Consider the following 19,459-nt stretch of genomic DNA (forward strand, 5'->3'; position numbering starts at 1 on the left):
GTTTTCCATTTAATTGATTTCTGCTCTTTATTATTTTCTTCTTTTTTCTCTGAGTTTAATTTGCTCTTTTTCTAGTTTCTTTCTTTTTTTTTTTTTTTAAGATTTATTTGAGAAAAAGAGAGCACAAGCAGGGGGAGTGGCACAGGGAGACAGAAAAGCAGGCTCCCCACTGAGCAGGGAGCCCAACGCAGGGCTCAATCCCAGGACTCTGGAATCATAACCTGAGCAAAAGGCAGATGCTTAACCAACTGAGCCAACCAGGCACCCCCGTTTTCTAGTTTCTTAAAAGAGAAGCTTAGATCATTAATTTGAGGGGTTTTTTTTTCCTAAGGTAGGTATGTAAAGCTATAAATTTTCCTCTAAACATTGCTTTAGCTGTATGCCACAAATATTAATTTGCTGTAATTTTATTTTCATTCAACTAAAAGTATGTGGGGCTTGAACTCAACAGCTGTGTGAACCAGCCAGGCGCCCCCTTTTAATTTAAGTATAGTTGACATACAATGTTAGATTAGTTTCAGGTATGCAACATAGTGATTCAACAAATTTATACCTTATGCTAAGCCAACCACAAGTGTAGCTACCATCTGTCACCATACAACACTCTTAGAATACCATTGACTATTATTTCCTATGCTGTACCTTTTGTTTCTGTGGCTTATAGATTCCATAACTGGAAGCCTGTATATCCCACTCCCCTTCACCCATTTTGCCCATCCCTTCACCCCCTTTCCATCTGACAGCCATCAGTTTGTTTCCTGTATTTATGTCTGATTCTGCTTTTTGTTTGTTTGTTTTTTGTTAGATTTCACCATTTTGCTACTGTTACATATTACCTCTACATATATTATAAGTCTCACAATTACAATTTTCCAATTTTAGCTTTAAAAAGTTAATGTCTCTAAACAAATAAAAAGAAAATAAATATATGTATAATTGTGTTGAGGGTCTCCAAGACCCATCAGGTTTAGTGACTTGCTAGAGTACTCACAGTACTTGGCATACGGTTGTACTCAAGCTAAGATTTATTACAGGGAAAGGATACAAAGCATAGTCAGCAAAGAGAAAAGGCTCATGGAGCAAAGACTGAAGGAAACCAGGCACAAGCTTACAAGACTCCTCTCCTCGGGGAGTCACATAGGATGTGCTTAATTCCTTCAGCTGTAACTTGTAACAAGAACAAAATGTTGTCTGACTGGGAAGCTCATCTGAGCTTATGAGTCCAGGGTTTTTGTATGAGATTGGTTATGTAGGCACAATTTCAGTCCCTAAAATTTCAGACTCTGAGGCGTAAACAAGTATTCAGCATAAACTATAGTTTCTATTAATACTTTAGGTACAATGAACCTACCTTATTTAGGGAAATTTTATATCAGTGTAGGGAACTGATTACCAGTCAGGTTCTCAGACCTACAAAAAAAAAACCCTGAATATTTGTGTCCCCTCCAAAATTTATATGTTGAAATCCTAACTCCCATTGTGTTGGTTACGAGGTGGGGTCTTTTGTAGGTGATTAGATCATGACAGCAGAGCCATAATGAATGGAATTAATACCCTTATGAAAGAGACCCCAGAGAGCTCCTTTGCCTCTTATGCCAAAGGACACAGTAAGAATATGGCCTTATGAAACAAGAAGGGGGCCATCCCCAGACACTCAATCTTCAAACACCTTGATCTTGGACTTACTAGTCTCCAAAATTGTGAGAAATAGATTTCCATGTTTATAAGCCACCCGGTTTATGGTATTCTGTTATAGCAGCCTGAACTGTCTGATAAAAGATCCAAGATACCATCTAGTGTCATTTGCATGTCCATGAAGAACTTCCTTTAGAATGAATGAATGAAGAATTCATTCAAATAGAAAGAATGAAGAACTTCCTTTAAAAGGAAATGAATATAGTGCTGGTAATGAATTCTCTTAATTTTTGTTTGTCTGAAATATATTTATGTCCTCTTCACTTTTGAAGGGTAGTTTCATTGTATATGGACTTCCTTTAGCACTTTATTTGTTCCATTGTCTTCTGGTCTCCATTTTTTTTTTTTTTTAATTAAAGACTACTTTTTAGAGCAGTTTTAGTTTTACTGAAGAACTAAGAAGAAGGTACAGAGATTTCCCAAATGCCCTGTTTCCTCTCACATGCATAGATTCCCCCATTATCAACATCCCCAACCAGAGTAGTACTTTTGTTACAATTGATGAACCTACACTGGCACATTATAATCACCCAGAATTCATAGTTCACATTATGATTTGCTCTTGATGGGGTACATTTTATGGGTTTGGACAAATGTATAATGAAATGTATTCATTAATAGAGTATCATACAGGGTATTTTTATTGCACTAAAAATCCTCTGTGTTCCATCTATTCATCTCTTTTCTCACCCCTACCCTCTGGCAAACACTGATCTTTTTACTGTGTCCATAGTTTTCCCTTCCCCAGAATGTCATATATTGGTAATCATACAGTATGTAACTTTTCAGATTGGCTTCTTTCATTTAGTATCCTGTATTTAAGCTTTCTCCATGTCTTTTCATGGCTTGATATTTCATCTTTTGAGCTTTAAATAATATTCCATCATCTGGATGTATCACAGTTTATCTGCTAGCATACTGAGGAACATCTTGATAACTTCTAAGTTGTAGCAATTATGAATAAGGCTGCTATAAATATCTGTGTATAGGTTTTCTGTGTACAGGTTTTGTGTGTACAGACATCTTTGTACATAATTTTTATTTTATTTTATTTATTTTATTTTATTTTTTTTAAAGATTTTATTTATTTATTTGAGAGAGAGAGAATGAGAGAGGGAGAACACATGAGAGGGGGGAGGGTCAGAGGGAGAAGCAGACTCCCTGCTGAGCAGGGAGCCCGATGAGGGACTCCATCCAGGGACTCCAGGATCATGACCTGAGCCGAAGGCAGTTGCTTAACCAACTGAGCCACCCAGGCGCCCTTTTTTTTTTTTTTTTTTTTAAGATTTTTGTACATAATTTTTAATTCATTTAAGCAAATAGTGAAGAGCACAGTTGCTCAGCTGTAATGGTAAGAGTGTATTTTGTTTTGTAAGAAACTGCCAAGCTGGCTTCCAAAGTGGCTGTACCATTTTGCATTCCCACCCACAATGAATGAGAGTTCCTGTTGCTCCATATCCTTGGCAGCATTTGGTGTTGTCCATGTTCCAGATTTGGGTCATTCTAATAGATGTGTAATAGTATTTCCTTGTTGTTTTAATTTGTATTTCCCTGATGACATATAATATGGAGCATCTTTTCATATGCTTGTTTGCCATCTGTATATCTTTTCTGGTGAAGTGTTTGTGCACATCTTTTGCCCAGTTTTTAATTGAACTGTTCATTTTCTTAATGTTGAGTTTTAAGACTTCTTTGTATGTTTTGTGTAATAGTCCTTTATCAGATGTGTCTTTGCAAATATTTTCTCCCAGTCTGTGGCTTGTCTTACTCTCTTCATGTTATCTTTCACAGAGCATAAGTTTTTAATTTTAATAAAGTCAGATTTATCAATTATTTCTGTCTTAGATCACTCTTTAAGTGTATCTTTTTTTTTTTTTTTTTTTAAGATCCATCTATTTTAGAGAGTGAGAGAGAGCACGCATATGTGCCAGTGGGGGGATTGGCAGAGGGTGGAATCTTCAAGCAGACTCCCCACTGAGGCGGAGCCTGTTGCTGGGCTTGATGCTGGGCTCAATCCCACGACCTATGAGATCATGACCTGGGCTGAAACCAAGAGCTGGACGCTTACCTGACTGAGGCACCCGGGCACCGCATTTGGTGTTGTATCTAGAAAGTCATTGCCACACCCAAGCTTGTCTAGGTTTTCTCCTATAATATCTTCTAAGAGTTTTATGTTTTGCATTTTACATTTAGGTGTGTAATCCATCTTGAGTTAGTTTTTGTGAAGGACATAAGGTCTGTCTCCAGGTTCTTTTTTTATTTTTAATATGGCTGTCCAGTTGTTCATAGCATTTGTTGAAAAGACTTTCTTTGCTCATTGTATTACCTTTGCTTCTTTGTTAAACATCATTTGGCTGTATTCACATGGGCTTATTTTTGGGCTCTCTTTCCTGTTCCATTGGTCTATTAGTCTATTTTTTCCTTTTTTATTATTTTTTTTATTTTTTTAAAGATTTTATTTATTTATTTGAGAGAGAATGAGATAGAGAGAGAGAGCATGAGGGGGGAGGGTCAGAGGGAGAAGCAGACTCCCTGCTGACAGCAGGGAGCCTGATGCGGGACTCGATCCCAGGACTCCAGGATCATGACCTGAGCCGAAGGCAGTAGCCCAACCAACTGAGCCACCCAGGCGCCCCTATTTTTTCCTTTTTTAAAATTTTTAATTGAAATATAGTTGATGTATAATATTAATTTTAGGTGTACAACATAGTGAGTTGACAATTACATACATTACAAAATGCTTACCACAATAAATGTAGTTACTATCTGTCACTATAAAATGTTATTACAATATTGTTGACTATATTCCCTATGCTGTACTTTTCATCCCTGTGACTTGTTTTATTTTATAACTGTAAATCTGTATCTCTTTATCCCCTTCATCTATTTTGCCTTCTCTACCTCGCTCTCCTCTGGCAACTACCACTTTGTTCTCTGTATTTATGAGTCTGTTTTTTGGTTTTTGTTTGTTCATTTTTATTTTTTTAGATTCCACATATAAGTAAAATCATGTTGTCTTTCTCCGACTTATTTCACTTAACATAATACCCTCTAGGTCTATCTATATTGTCATGAATGGCAAGATTTCATTCTTTTTTATGGCTGAGTAATATTCCATTGAGTAATATCACATCTTCTTTATCCATTCATCTGTCAATGGACATTTAGGCTGCTTCTATATCTTGGCTATTTTAAATAATGCTGCAATAAATATTTGTCTCTTTTGTAAATACCACGTGTTTTGATCACTGTAGCTTATAGTAAATCTTGAAGTCAGGTAGTATCAGTCTTCCAACTTTGTTCTTCTCCTTTGACATTGTATTGGCTATTCTTGGTCTTTTGGCTTTCCATATAAACTTTAGAATCAATTTGTTTGGTGTACGCAATATAACTTCCTGGGATTCTAATTGGGATTGCATTCAGTCTATAGATCAAATTGGGAAGAGCTGACATCCTGACAATATTGAGTCTTCTATCCATGAACATGAAACATCTCTTCATTTATTTAGTTCTTTTATTTTTTTTCTGGTTAGAATCTCAATTGGCTAATCTATACAACACCCTTTAAATTTTTTTTCAAATCTATTCTTTCTTTCAGGTCATAAATAAGGTTCATCTTAAGGCAAATCATGTTGTAAAAAGAGATGTTGATGAACATTTAAGAATCAAGACTGTCTATGATAAAAGTATTGATGAGTAAGTACACCATTATTTTGCCTTTTTAAAATTAAGAATCATGGGGTGCCTGTATTATAAAAAATAAAAAGGTGGGGGCGCCTGGGTGGCTCAGTCGTTAAGTGTCTGCCTTCGGCTTGGGTCATGATCCCAGGGTCCTGGGATCGAGCCCCACATCGGGCTCCCTGCTCCACGGGAAGCCTGCTTCTCCCTCTCCCACTCTCCTTGGTTTGTGTTCCCTCTCTCGCTGTGTCTCTCTGTCAAATAAATAAATAAAAATCTTAAAAAAAAAAATTAAGAATCAAAGTATTAAAGATACTTTCATCTGTTACCTGAAGATCCATAGGTGGAGCTACATGCTAATGCACCTTCAAGATGGAATGAAGCTTGGGGCACCTGGGTGGCTCAGTTGTTAAGTGTCTGCCTTCGGCTCAGGTCATGATCCCAGGGTTCTGGGATTGAGCCCCGCATCGGGCTCCCTGCTCAGGGGAGAGCCTGCTTCTCCCTCTCCCACTCTCCCTGCTTGTGTTCCCTCTCTCGCTGTGTCTCTCTCTGTCAAATAAATAAATAGAATCTTAAAAAAAAAAAGATGGAATGAAGCTAAAAATGCTTTTTAGTCTGGAAAGGTGAAAACCATGGGATATGATTAAAATCTATACATCATAAACAGTTTAAACAGAACAAGTATGGATCTACTTGGTTGTGGTCATAACATACCTGGAAGGAACCTCCTCAATAAGTACTTGGAGGAAAAATAAAAGGAAGTACTAATATATACAATAAGAACATTTATAAAATTATTAGCCAGAGGGATGATAGTCTAATCTTTCATTTAGTGTAAGAGGGGTTCAGAAAATAGATAAATTATGGGGCGCCTGGGTGGCTCAGTCGTTAAGTGTCTGCCTTCGGCTCAGGTCATGATCCCAGGGTCTTGGGATCGAGCCCCACATCGGGCTCTCTGCTCGGCCGGGAGCCTGCTTCTCCCTCTCCCACTCCCCTTGCTTGTGTTCCCTCTCTCGCTGTGTCTCTCTCTGTCAAATAAATAAAATCTTTAAAAAAAAAAAAAAAGAAAAGAGATAAATTATGAATCTGTAGTCATGTACGAAGAGCTATTAGGAGTGATTGATATCTTTCCCTCTCCTTAATTTCCCAGAAGAATGAGATAACATGATCATGCCTAGCTTTGTGCTTTGCTACAGAGTAAACTCAAATGTTTATTGAGGTAAATTGAGATTTTAGGGGACTGACACTAGATCTGTCCACAAAACATTCCTTGGGGGTCCTGCCAGATATATTCTGAACAAATGAGACAGTGCTGTGCCCATCGTGGCAATTCTTATGTTTTATGTCTTCATTTTCAGATTGCTCCCTGAGAAAAGATACCTTGTAAAGGTATGTAATAAGTACTCATGGCTTGAATTTGATACTTAAAATGGGTACACTTTATTATATAAACTGTACTTCAATAAAGAAAATATATACATGACTGTTTAGTGAATGAATGAATAAAAGGTGTTGGTAATGAACGTATTTATCATTTTCTTCAAAGGCGTCTCTGTGATGCACTCACCAAAACTTTGTCCTTATTTGATGCTAAATTAGTCTTCTCATTTTACAATTTAATAGTAAATCAGTCTTCTTGTTTTCTTACTTGTTCTCTTATGTTTTGTGGGAGAAGAACATGCTAAAGATAGGGTGAAGAAGAGAATTTTTGAAATACATTGAGAATACTAATGTCTTGTGGAAATACTCATTCCCCTGAAGATGGATGTATCTGATTATATAATATGCCAAAGTTGCTTATAGAGGTGCTAACTTCAGCAGTTGCTTAGCTGTTAGTCACACATGCACATTAAGCCAATTCATTATGGGTCACAGAAATTGGTGAGATTAAAGTAGATCTTCTAAACATAAGATTTTCTTAACATAAATTACCTTAACGTTGGAATCATCTAATTCAGTCCCAAATTTGAAGTAATTTAGATTAGTTGAGATTTATATACTCTAATATTCTCTTTAAGTGGAGATAGGGAAGGAATTTTTCACTTAGTTCTCTTTCCCCAAACTCAACTAAGAAAATAAGGAAATTCCTTTGCTCCTAGACTCATTCTCTTGCCACACAACCTTTGACTAACTAGCGTATTGTATTCCAGAATTGTAAAGTTTCCCCCTTTTTTCCCCCTCAGTCATTAATATCCTATGCTTACTTGTTTTAAATATATTTGTCCTTTAACTATAATTCTGACTTTTTTTTTTTCAACTTTTATTTAGAACAAACTTTTTCCACAAGCTATTTCTTATTTAGAGAAGACTTTCCAGGTTCGTAGACCTTCAGGCACTATCCTACTTAGCAGGTATGTCACATTCAATACAGGTCATTTTCTTCACTTGTTTAGTACACTGACCTCCCCATTCTGCCAGTATGACAAATTGCAAAACTCATACTAGAATATTTCATTATGTTTGTCCTTAGAGACCAAACTGCAAGGTATTTAAAAGGAATAACGAAGCACCTGTTAGGTAATCATTCTTTCCTTGATTTTCCATTATGAGGTGACCTGCTAGATCTTTTCCTAGGGTTTAGTTGCCTGGTCCCCATATCCCCTTCCTCCCTCATGTGTCTACAGTAGAGGCTTATGAACTATTTGGGAGTCTAAAAACCGAGCTTAGGAGAATTTCCCATGAAACTAAAATTCTTTCTTAGTCCACTTTTCTAACAAAAATAGTAATCATTATTAATGAACTAATATAGTAGCTGCTAGGTTTTTAAAATGTTTTTAACTACTGTGAACTATGTTTCTTTCTTTTTTTTCCTATTTTTTTGTAACTAAATTTTGATGTACAAATGAACTGAAGACAACGTGCAACCAACCGATACCTACAGAAGGAAAATGATCCTCATAGATACTGTACTGGGGAATTTGCAGAGCATACAAAATGCGGCCCAGTTATAGTGCCTGAGGAGCACCTCCAGGTAATTCACCCTACTCTTAGCATAGTTTTTACTCTTTTTTTTTTTTTTAAAGATATTATTTATTTTTTTGAGAGAGAGAGAGACACAATGAGAGAGGGAACACAAGCAGGGGGGGTGGGAGAGGGAGAACTGGCTTCGCGGGGAGCTGGATGCAGGGCTCGATCCCAGGAGCCTGGGATCATGACCTGAGCCAAAGGCAGACGCGTAATGACTGAGCCACCCAGGGACCCTGTTTTTACTCTTTAGGATAAACTGAGAGAGGGAGATTGTGAATCTGTGAGTGTCACCAAGGAATTTTTATAGACTTAAATTCAAAAGCTTCATTTTTCTTTCAAAAGTAATCTTAGCTCATTTTATTCTTTCATTTTTTTTTCAAATGAATTTGATGATACCTTCTTTCCTTTTTTTTTTTTCTTTTTTCAATTTATCTCTGGGGCTGCTGAACCATTTCAGCTTAGAACTTTATCTTTGTCTTCCAAAACATCTTTTAGCAGGTATATACTCAGTATTTTTGAAGGGCAATTTGATATTATCTCTTAAAATAAAAAATATGTATGGTATGCTTCAACCCAATTTGGAAGTGTATTCCATAAAAATACTTACAAATCCGCTATATATGTTCAAGGATATTCTTTGCAAAACTATAAATATGCCAATATTAGTATTAAATTATGGTATAATCCTATAATGGAATACTATGCAGCTGTTAAAGAATGAGGTAGATCTCTATATACTGACTTGAAAAGATATTTAAGCTCTTAAATGAAAAAAGTTGGAAATCAGTATGTGTAGTTAGCCCATTTTATTTAAGAATTATAATCAATAATTCAACTTAATAAAACTGAAATAAAAACATAAAAAAATTAAAAAGTGTAGGTAGATATACAATGAAAAATTATGAAACCACCTAGAGGTATACACATACTAAAGAATCTGGAGCCAAATTAAAATATTAGTGGTTTTTTTTAAGAATTGGAGTATGGGGGGCTTTTCTTTGGTAAATTATGTATTTTTGTAATGTTCTGATTTTTCATATTAAGCATATACTACTTATCAGTAAAAAGATAAAAATTTTAAATGTGTATACGAGGAAACCAATTTATTATACATATACATTTGAAAATATGATTATTGCCTTAGCTGTTTCTCTCTATTGAACTGTGTTCTCTGGTTACTTCTGGAAAATGAATATATTACTGAACATTTACTTTGTAACCAAAATTAAGCATATGTTTATATGAAGTTTACTTTGTATTTTTTTTAAGTTATATGAAACTCAGTAAGGCTTTTAGAGGCCTGTATATTGGCACTAATACAACTAACTTACTCAGCTTTCATTTCTTTTCTCAGATTTCTTGGGAGTGTATAAAAGGTTTTAGGGACATGTTTAAAAGTTAAAACAACTTGTTATTACATATCCAGCTCTTTCCCCAAGAAATTTAGAGGCATTTTATAGACATTTTAAGACCCATTCCTTGGGGCACATGGTTGGATCAGTTGAAAGAGCATGCAAATCAATCTCTGGGTCGTGAGTTTGAGCCCCTCATTGGGTGTAGAGATTACTTAAAAATAAAATCTTAAAAAAAAAAAAAAAAGACATTTCTTAGCTTTTTTTCTAAGGTATTTTTTGTCTTCAATTCTGTTGGCTTCTCCAAATTCTGCTTCTTACTTCTTGATGGGTTGGGGGGTTGATGTGTCCTGATTTTTTTTTTTTTAAATACATGAGTGATCATGGAAAAGAATGTTTAAAAATCACAACTTTTTGTAACACTATTAATAGGTTAAAGTAATTGAACTGAAAAATTATAAATATATGTATTAGAGAAACAAGAGTAAACAGTGTAATGAAATGGAGATTTCTGGTTTTTTTCTATATAAAACCATCACTTACACCTAAAAAAATCAGAATTTACTGATTTTTTAATTTGTAATTTGGAGGTTTGAGAAAGGAAGTTCTCTAAAAAGCAGCTGTTACACAGGCAAAGATTTAAATAAAAAACTAGAAATAAGAGTGATGTTGAGGTGACTTTACCCTTTAAACTCATCTTTAAAAGGTAAAGATGACTAACTTTTTACTTTGTACATGTTTGTATTATATGAATAACAAGATACAGGAATTACTTTATAATAGAAAATACATTTCCATTAGATAAAAAACTTTTTATTAATTTTGAAATAACTGTAGATTCACAAGAATATGCAATATATATGTGTGTATATATACACACATACAAGAAGGTCCACTGTAACTTTTCACCTAGTTTAAAAGTTTAAAACCTTTTCTATTTGTCTTTTTTTGCATCCTGGTTGACTGCCCTTAAAAATAATAAACAATTGATTGTTTTAATTAAGATTATAGATTTATAATCATTTATAAAGTAGGAATTTTGGTAAAATAAATTCACAATTAGAGAGAGGAACTGAGTAGAGGTAGGAATGGATTTTGATAAAAATTGAAGGGTAATAAAAGTTAAATCATACAAATTTAGAATCTGGATTCACTATAAAATAAAAGTCCCTATAGCTAACCTTGTCTCTGGTCTGATTTTCTGTTGCCTGCCATGGGCTCAGCGATGCAGGGTCTGCCGTGGGGGCAAGTGGTCCTGTGTAGCAGTGGGTGTACAAGACCAAGAGGGCGTCCGGGATGCAGACTTTGTTCTGTATGTTGGTGCTCTGGCCACCGAGAGGTGCAGCCATGAAAACATCATCTCTTATGCAGCCTATTGTCAACAGGAAGCAAAAATGGACAGGTAAACTTTCCCCCGAGACTTATTTTCCAAGATCTAAAATGGGAACTCTTAAAATGAATCCTAAGTGTTTAGAATACAGGATGTTTGCCTTTTCCAGATTGCCTCCAGTAGTAAGAAACTGTACCCTGCTTGGATGGGATAGTGGGGACGGTAGGGCATGGTGGGTGGAGGAGAGTGTCAGGTGATAGAACTGTTATTGATATGGTAATGTCAGTACCAACTCCAAAGATAAAGTCTACTGTGGAGAGAATTTTCTTTGGAAGTAAATACCTCTCTAAGGAAACAATTTTAACTTTAATTTTAGCACCTCTGTGCTAAATCTGTAAGATGTTAAAAATAACTGTCCATCTAATTGTCATATTATTTGCTATGTCCTTCACTTAGATAAATTATCACTTAAAATATTTAGAGGCTCTTTTTAATTTATAAAAGATTAAAAAAAAAAATTTCCAAGTGAGGCAGGCTTGAAATGATGTTATTTTATATGCAGAAGATTGCCTGTCACATTCCAAACAAATCAGTCAAAGGTATTAGAAATTGCCATGTCTCAGGATAGATTGTAACATTCTCAAATCTAGGAGAGTTAATGTGACCAATTCATGTGTATATTAGGACCACTGCTGAGATCTTGAACGTTCATCTATCTGTCAAGACTAGCTGACTTTAAAGAGCTGTTTCATTTATATTGATGTACAGTTCATTTGAGGAAAAAAATGAAATCATTTGTTGAACCAAGTAGGCAATACAAAGGAAATAGTGGTATATGTTTACCTAAAGGTGTTAAGGATACAGTCAAAATCAGCATCATGGATTATGAAACAGTCTGTTACCATGATGCTATGTAACTGATGATCTGTGAAATCTGTCCAAAAATCTTTAGCTTCTAAATGTTAGGAAAGCTTAGAGTAAAATGATTGAATGTATTACTGAAAAAGAAAGTGCTATATGTTTTTGCAAAATATATATATATATGTATATATATATTGTTTAGTGAAAATACATGTATTTAATAGAGTATTCCTTTTTTCTGAGAAGTTGTCATTAAATTTATGATATTTTATAATTAATGGTATCTCAATATCAAGGAAATGTGGTATTTGGAGTGCTAAATGAATGATAAGTTATCTCATAAAATGAGATACTTTTTTAATGTAGGTATCTGTGTGAAATATACCTTCATAATAGTAGTGCCACGAAATCATGGTTATCTTAATTTGAACTAAACTGTATGGATTGTGCACACACACACACAATTTCATTTTCAATATACTGTTGAGTGTAAAAGACCATTGTAAAATAGTGTATATAATATTACATATTTGTTTTAAAGTTTATATATGTACTTGAGCTGCTAAGAAGAAAGAATTATTTCTTGTTTCTAAGAAGAATTATTCCTATAAAGTAATAATTAGGATTACCAGCCATTCCAATTTGGTCTGGACTTCCCTTGTTTTAGCACTAAAAATCTTATCCTGGGAAAGCCCTCAGTCCTGGGCAAATCGGGATGGCTGGTTATGCTAAAAATAAAGCACCCCAGATTGTTGATAGCAGTTAATTCTGATAGTGAAATTTAGGGGGAAGTAGGTTGTAAAACAAAATTTTCATGTTTTTTCTTTAGACATTTCTATGTTGTTTAGATATATACCCTTTCACAATGAGCTTTTATTACTTTTTTTTTTAAATAAAAGACATATTAAAGTGAACTTTATGTATTAGGAACAGAATGGCTTCCTTGGAAAAATCGAGAGAGGGATATAAAATCCCATGTTGAGGTGGATCTAGATTAGTTCATCTCCTGTCAGCATCTGACAATGCTGAAAATACCTAAAGTTATCTAGTTGTCTTTTGGTGAGAGAATCCAGCATAGGAACCATCACACAGATAAGAATCCCATAACCCAGAGGTGTGTTTCAGTTTCTTTGCACTGCTATTAATGTTTGTTTAAAGTACTTTTAAGTTTCGGGCACCTGGGTGGCTCAGTCGGTTAAGCGGCTGCCTTTGCCTCAGGTCATGATCCCAGAGTCCTGGGATCGAGTCCCGCATCGGGCTCCCTGCTCTGCAGGGAGCCTGCTTCTCCCTCTCCCTCTGCCTACTTGTGTTCTCTATCTCTCTGTCAAATAAATAAATAAAATCTTTAAAAAAAAAATACTTTTAAGTTTCGGTTCACATTTGATATAAATGAGTAACTAAAAGAGTAAATGTTGGTACCAGTGAATATGGAGCTACTCATATATGTCTTCTCATATCTGGGAAAAGAATTTGGTTTCTTCTGATGTTGATGTTGGAAGAAAAAGTATCTTCAGTTCTTTTTTAATCTTTTAGTTGAAAGAGAAACTTTCCTTCAAAACTGCCATATCAATTCATTCCATGAATATTTGAGTGCCTGTGTTCAGCCAGCAGACTAGGTGAACAAAATAGACACATGTACCTGCATCACAGAACATACAAATTACTGAGGGAGACAGATACTAAATATACTTACAAATAAATGTGATTTCAAAACGTGATAAATTGTAGGGGGAAAAGGGTGCTGTAACATAAAAGAGAAAAAAGGGGGAAACATAAATTATGGCAAAGACAGACTATTTGAAAGTGAAACTTTAGGTGTAACCTGAACATTGATAAGCTTCAGCCAAATAAAGAGCTTGAGAAAGACTTAACGTTAGGAAAAATCCGTGTGTGCCTGTTGCTGTTAGAAGCCACTTCTGTGGACACTGGGTTTGAGGATGAGAACTTAAGGAGATGCATCGGAGAGACAGGGCTGTTTTATTTTAAATGCTGTAGGAAGTCCCTGATGAGTTTTAAGCCTGGCAGTGGCATCCATTTTATATTTTAGAGGTCAGTGTAGCAGTGTTCTGGTAAGTGAACTACATTCATACTTTTTTTAAGTGTAAGTCCATTCTCAAGTGTGAACAAAGTATGCCGTGTGTTTCTTACTTAAATAAGGCAAATGTTATTTTGGAAAAGGTGATTTACATTTTAAGTGGTAAAATGTTAGGGTAGTGGTGGGAGAAAGGACTTTAGAGTTCCTTACTATTGTCTGTTTGCCACAGCTTTTGAAAGACAGGTGCGTGGTGGAACTGACTGAATTACGCTAGGTGATAGTCAGCTCTTGGACTCTCAGGTTCTAGGCTTAGAAAGTGATAGAATTGTGTAGATTCTAGAAAGTTTAGACTATGAAAGAAGATGATGGGAAGATAAAAAATATCTGTATGCAAATGAAGGCAATGTTAGGGCAATCTGTCTGCAAAATCAGCAAGATGGGCATAAGAAGCTTGAGCAACCTGAATGATTTGCTTATTGTCCTATTGTATATCTAGCTTCCCTTTCCACCGACCTATAAATATAGTGAAATGCTGAAGTAAAAAATGGATTTTACAAGTAAACCAGTGTTAGAATTTAAGTTTCTGAGTCCATTCTTATCTTTTGATATATATGAACATATTTTATAAATTCACACTGAGGTGTAATTAACTTTATATTAACTTTCCTTTTGTGAGGACAGGTGCTAATGAGCCACACCATAGGAAAACAGAGGTAGATGTCTTGAAGGTGTAAGACAGTGAGTTAGATGTTATGGTACAAAATGACGTTTGATATTTAGCAAAGACTTTTCTTACCTTTGTCAATGTTTTATAGAAAAGTATAGGTTAGTACTTGAAATTAATATTGCACTGTATGTTAACCACCTGGAATTTAAATAAAAACTTGGGGGGAAAAAGATAAAAGTATAGGTTAGTAAATATCATAATACGTATTTTTCTGGAATATAATAAAAAATTCAATGTCTATTTTAACAGGCCAATAGCAGGATATGCTAACCTGTGTCCAAATATGATCTCTACCCAGCCTCAGGAGTTTATTGGGATGCTGTCCACAGTAAAACATGAGATTATTCATGCCCTGGTAAATTTTGCTGTTAACTCCTCTTCTTTTCTTTGTGCTTCGATTTTCTGTTTATTATGCTCTCATGTTGATGTATATGTTAAGTTTTGGATTCTTAGATATATGTCAGTAAAACCTAGATGATTAGGCCTCTGCCAATAGAGAATTTTTAATGATTAAGAAAATGGCTAGGTTGAGTTATACTACCCAAATTAATTAAACAAGTAAATTCATTGGGCAAATAGGAGTTTTGAGAAAATGATTACTATTCTTTAAAAAAAAAAAACTTAGTAATTTAGAAAAATTCACTTTCCTCTAAAGTGATAATTGATAATGCTAGTTTTAGATCTTTCTTATTTTTTACAGAGATCTGATTTGAAAAGACCTCTTGAGTTGCTTAGGCTTTCTAAAATTTAAATATACTGACTGATTCAAACCTCCCCTTCCTTTTCCCTAATTTGTCCAAAATAGTGAACTTTTATGATATGTACAGAAAATTAAATAAAGTTACCTAAGACCCTAGGAAATGTTCTCTTGATGCCATTTATGTATTTAGAAAATAGATAGTAGTAAAATGCAGTAATTGAGAGAGAATAGATTACACAGATTTAGGTGTGAATCTTCTTAACTTTACCACTGAAAATCTTTGGGATCTTGTGTAAATTATTTAGCCTTTGTAAGCCTCACTTTCATTTGTTAAAATGAAGATAATAGTAATACATACTAGAGTGGATTTTTTTTTTTTTTGGAGATTAAGTAAGATAAAATAGAAATGCCCTAGCACTATGCTATAAATAGTAAGGTATAATAAAATTAGTGGCAATTATTTATTAGTCTTACTTAGTGAGCTGTCATGTATGACCTTGCCTGTCTTTAAATCAGCATTGAATAACTCAGTGAAACTCCAGTGTAACCAGACAGCATTTATGTCCTTGAAGTAAGGGGATTCTAAAATGAATTATCTCTTTGTCTTTTATTTAAAAAATTAAGCTGAACCTGCTAATTGAGGTGAAACACAAGGATCATTCTAAGTAAGATCTAAAACCTATAGGGGCGCCTGGGTGGTTCAGTCGTTAAGTGTCTGCCTTGGGCTCAGGTCATGGTTCCAGGGTCCTGGGATCAAGCCCTGCATCGGGCTCCCTGCTCTGCAGGAAGCCTGATTCTCCATCTCCCACTCCCCCTGCTTGTGTTCCCTCTCTCGCTGTCTCTCTGTTAAAAAATAAATAAAATCTTTTTAAAAAAATAAGAAATAAAAACTATAGATACTTGATGTTGAGAGAAACAAAGAAAAACAACAGGTTTTAAGTGAACATGAATGCTGAGGTCCCAGGCATGAGGTAAATTAGGTTATGAACAGGCAATTCAGAGAAGAAAAAATCCAATTGACTGAAAAATGTGTAAGAAGGTATTCAGACTACTTTAGCTGTCAAGGAATTTCAAATTAAAGCTAGATACCACTGGGGCACCTGTGTGTGGCTTAGTTGTTAAGCGTCTGCCTTTGGCTCAGGTCATGATTCCAGGGTGCTGGGATCGAGCCCCACTGCTCAGCAGGGAGTCTGCTTCTCCCTCTCCCACTCCCCCTGCTTGTGTTCCCTGTCTCGCTGGGTCTCTCTCTGTCAAATAAATAAATAAAATCTTAAAAAAAAAAAAAAGCTAGATACCACTGACTGTAAAAGCATGTATGAAAGTTATGCACATTGACTTCAAGGTAGTGGTTACTTCTAGGAATAGAGGGAGGAAAAGGGGGTTAGGTAATGGGGCTTCAGCCATATTTACTCTCCAGTGTTTTATTTCTTAAAAGTTTGAAGAAAATATGGTAAAACTAACATCTTAAATACCCTTAAAGAAGATACATAAGTTTGGGGGTGGTTTTTTTTGTTTTTTGTGTTTTGTTTTTTTGTTTGTTTTACTTTGTATATTTGAATTATTTTAAAAATTGTAAAAACCTAAGAAGTTTTAAATATTAGCTTACGTCTCAAAAACCATCCTGGACAATGGTAAGAATTGTATGTTTAACAGAGATTCCCTATGAAATTATATATGCTCATAGCTATCAATTACAGTTACCTGTGGTGCTTTGAATACCTAATAAGCCTTCTGAGATGTGTGTTTAGAATAATTTTCAAGCTGATAGAGTGGAAAAAAATGTGTATTTACAATATTATAAAGGATGAGGCAAATTATACTATTTTAAGCTTTGTATGACTTCAGTGAATTGTATATTAAGAACTATTCAGGTTTTCTTAAAGAACTATTCAGATTTTCTTAGGTGACTCAATTAAGTGTCCTTTGCATCTTCAGAGATTAAAAAAGAAGAAGAAATTCAGGAATAAAAGAATAACCTGGATTCCATTAATCATTTTGGCAAGCCTTGAATGACACAGAGGCCCCAGTTGTGTAAGCAAAGAAATTTGCCAAAGAAATTGGTTAATTAAGTGATCATTTGTGGTTGTTAATTATTTAGATATGAGCATATTCTCAGTGTGCAAAACATACATAAAAAAGTAGTTACAAAAGTGCTTTGTTTTAGTTACTAGGTTAGGAAAGACAGCAAGAAAGGAAATCTCACTAATGAAATAGGACATATCAATGGCAATCATTTTGTGTGTGTGTCCCCATTTTCTCATCTATTTTGGGAGGGGAAGGATAGAGAATGGGAAACTTTATGTGAAGTATCCATTATGTCATTAAAATTGAAGACTTATTAAAAATAGTATTTAAATTATGACTATAAATATAAGAAATTCACATTGCAAAAGAATTGGGGGATATAAGTGATTTTACACATTACCCTACCATCAAGAGAACCACAGCTAACATTTTGATATATGTTTCCATTATTTTTTCCTAAGTGTACACACACAGACACATTTCCAGTCTTGTTAAGTACAGATATATATTAAATGTGGACTTCAGGATCAAAGATTTTGAATTTTTATGAGCGCGCTTAGGAGCACACTTGATTACCCACCCCCTACTCTAAACTATGTTAATTGTTCTTAGTGGTAACATTCCCTGGATGCAATTGTACAGCTTATGTAGTAAGTTTGTGTGAAGAGGATAAACTGATAAATACATTCTTAAACACATATATTTCCTTATTTATGGCAGTGCCAGAAGCATGTTGTCATTATTACTTTGGATTTCTTCACTTACTCAAGTAATTGAAATTTAAAATTCATAAGATGGAATCCGAATTTTTGTCCAATTCCAATATATGGCAGATCCCTGTAGAAGTATTGGCTGGGTGCTTTTGTTCTCTTTTGATAGCAGTGTGTTATGATGTGTATAATCAGACTTGATATTTTTCACATTGAGGCATTTTGAACTTTTTTTATAGGGATTCTCTGCTGGTCTATTTGCATTTTACCATGATAAAGATGGAAATCCTCTAACTTCAAGATTTGCAGATGGTCTCCCACCTTTTAATTATAGGTATTTGTTATTTTTGTTCTTGTTCTTCTCTTTTAGAAGGGTGCTAAGACTAGAATCTGAGAATCATGGCATGTTAGGTGCCATAAATAATAGTGGCTTCATGGCTAGCCTAAAAAAACTGTAGCTATTAAAACAGGATAAAAGAGGTCATGAAAGCATTACCCTTTCATTTTAAAGATGAAGCAGTTAAGATGCAGAAAACTTAAGTGACTTGCCCAAAGAGCTGGGACTCTTCTTGCCAGCAGAGCTCTTTTCCACCACATTGTAACTTGTATTACCATACAGTATAGTTAGGCCATGGGAAAATGTGGGTTGGTTATATTTTGGTTTATTAATAATTCTTGCCTCTCATGGCAATATTTGCATGTGAACTGATACTGTATTTAGTATAGCATATTAGTAGCAATCTATAGGTTCAGAGCCTAAAATAATAATATTAACACTAAAAAAAATTTATCAAGAATTTTTTATAGCATATCAATCACAGAACTGTAACTATTTGCATACATTTATATAAAAAACAAATCTCTACATTAAGAGGATATGTCCACAAAAAGACATGCACAAGAATGTTCGTTGCAGTTTTGTAATTAATTGCCAAAAAATAGAAACTACCCAAAGATCCATCAATAGAAGAATGGATAAATAAGTTATGATATATTCATATAATTAAAAACTAGGCACTAATAAAGAACATACTATTGTTACATGCAGTAGCATATATGAATGTCACAGATACAATGTTGAGCAAAAGAAGTCAATCTGTTCGTATGGAATTTAAAAAAGAGCCATGATAAAAGGAAGATAAGTGGTTTTACTTGAAGGGCCAAGCTGTTAAATGGCATACAGGTTGAGTATAGATTGGGAAAGGGCACAAGGAAAGCTTCCAGGGGTACTGACAGTGTTCCCTACCTTTATCAGATTAGTGGTATATGGATGTGAAATAAACAGTTAAACCTTACGCTTAAAATTTGTTCACTTTGGGGCGCCTGGGTGGCTCAGTTGGTTGGGCGTCTGCCTTCGGCTCAGGTCATGATCCCAGGGT

General features: G+C 34.8%; 1 protein-coding gene across 1 annotated transcript in view; it reads left to right on the top strand.

Annotated features, from left to right (window-relative positions):
* Positions 1–19,459, top strand: part of LMLN (leishmanolysin like peptidase) — a 76,943-nt gene that overhangs the window by 7,421 nt on the left and 50,063 nt on the right. Inside the window, exons 2-8 of the mRNA XM_034999974.1 lie at positions 5,294–5,391; positions 6,732–6,762; positions 7,642–7,724; positions 8,227–8,344; positions 10,916–11,094; positions 14,895–15,000; positions 18,320–18,414. Of these exons, the coding sequence (XP_034855865.1) occupies positions 5,294–5,391; positions 6,732–6,762; positions 7,642–7,724; positions 8,227–8,344; positions 10,916–11,094; positions 14,895–15,000; positions 18,320–18,414 (710 nt within the window). The remainder of the gene's footprint in view (positions 1–5,293; positions 5,392–6,731; positions 6,763–7,641; positions 7,725–8,226; positions 8,345–10,915; positions 11,095–14,894; positions 15,001–18,319; positions 18,415–19,459) is intronic.

The sequence above is a fragment of the Mirounga leonina genome, unplaced genomic scaffold (genome assembly GCF_011800145.1).
Source record: "Mirounga leonina isolate KUSES-001 unplaced genomic scaffold, KU_Mleo_1.0 Mir_115, whole genome shotgun sequence".
NCBI classification, from domain to species: domain Eukaryota; kingdom Metazoa; phylum Chordata; class Mammalia; order Carnivora; family Phocidae; genus Mirounga; species Mirounga leonina.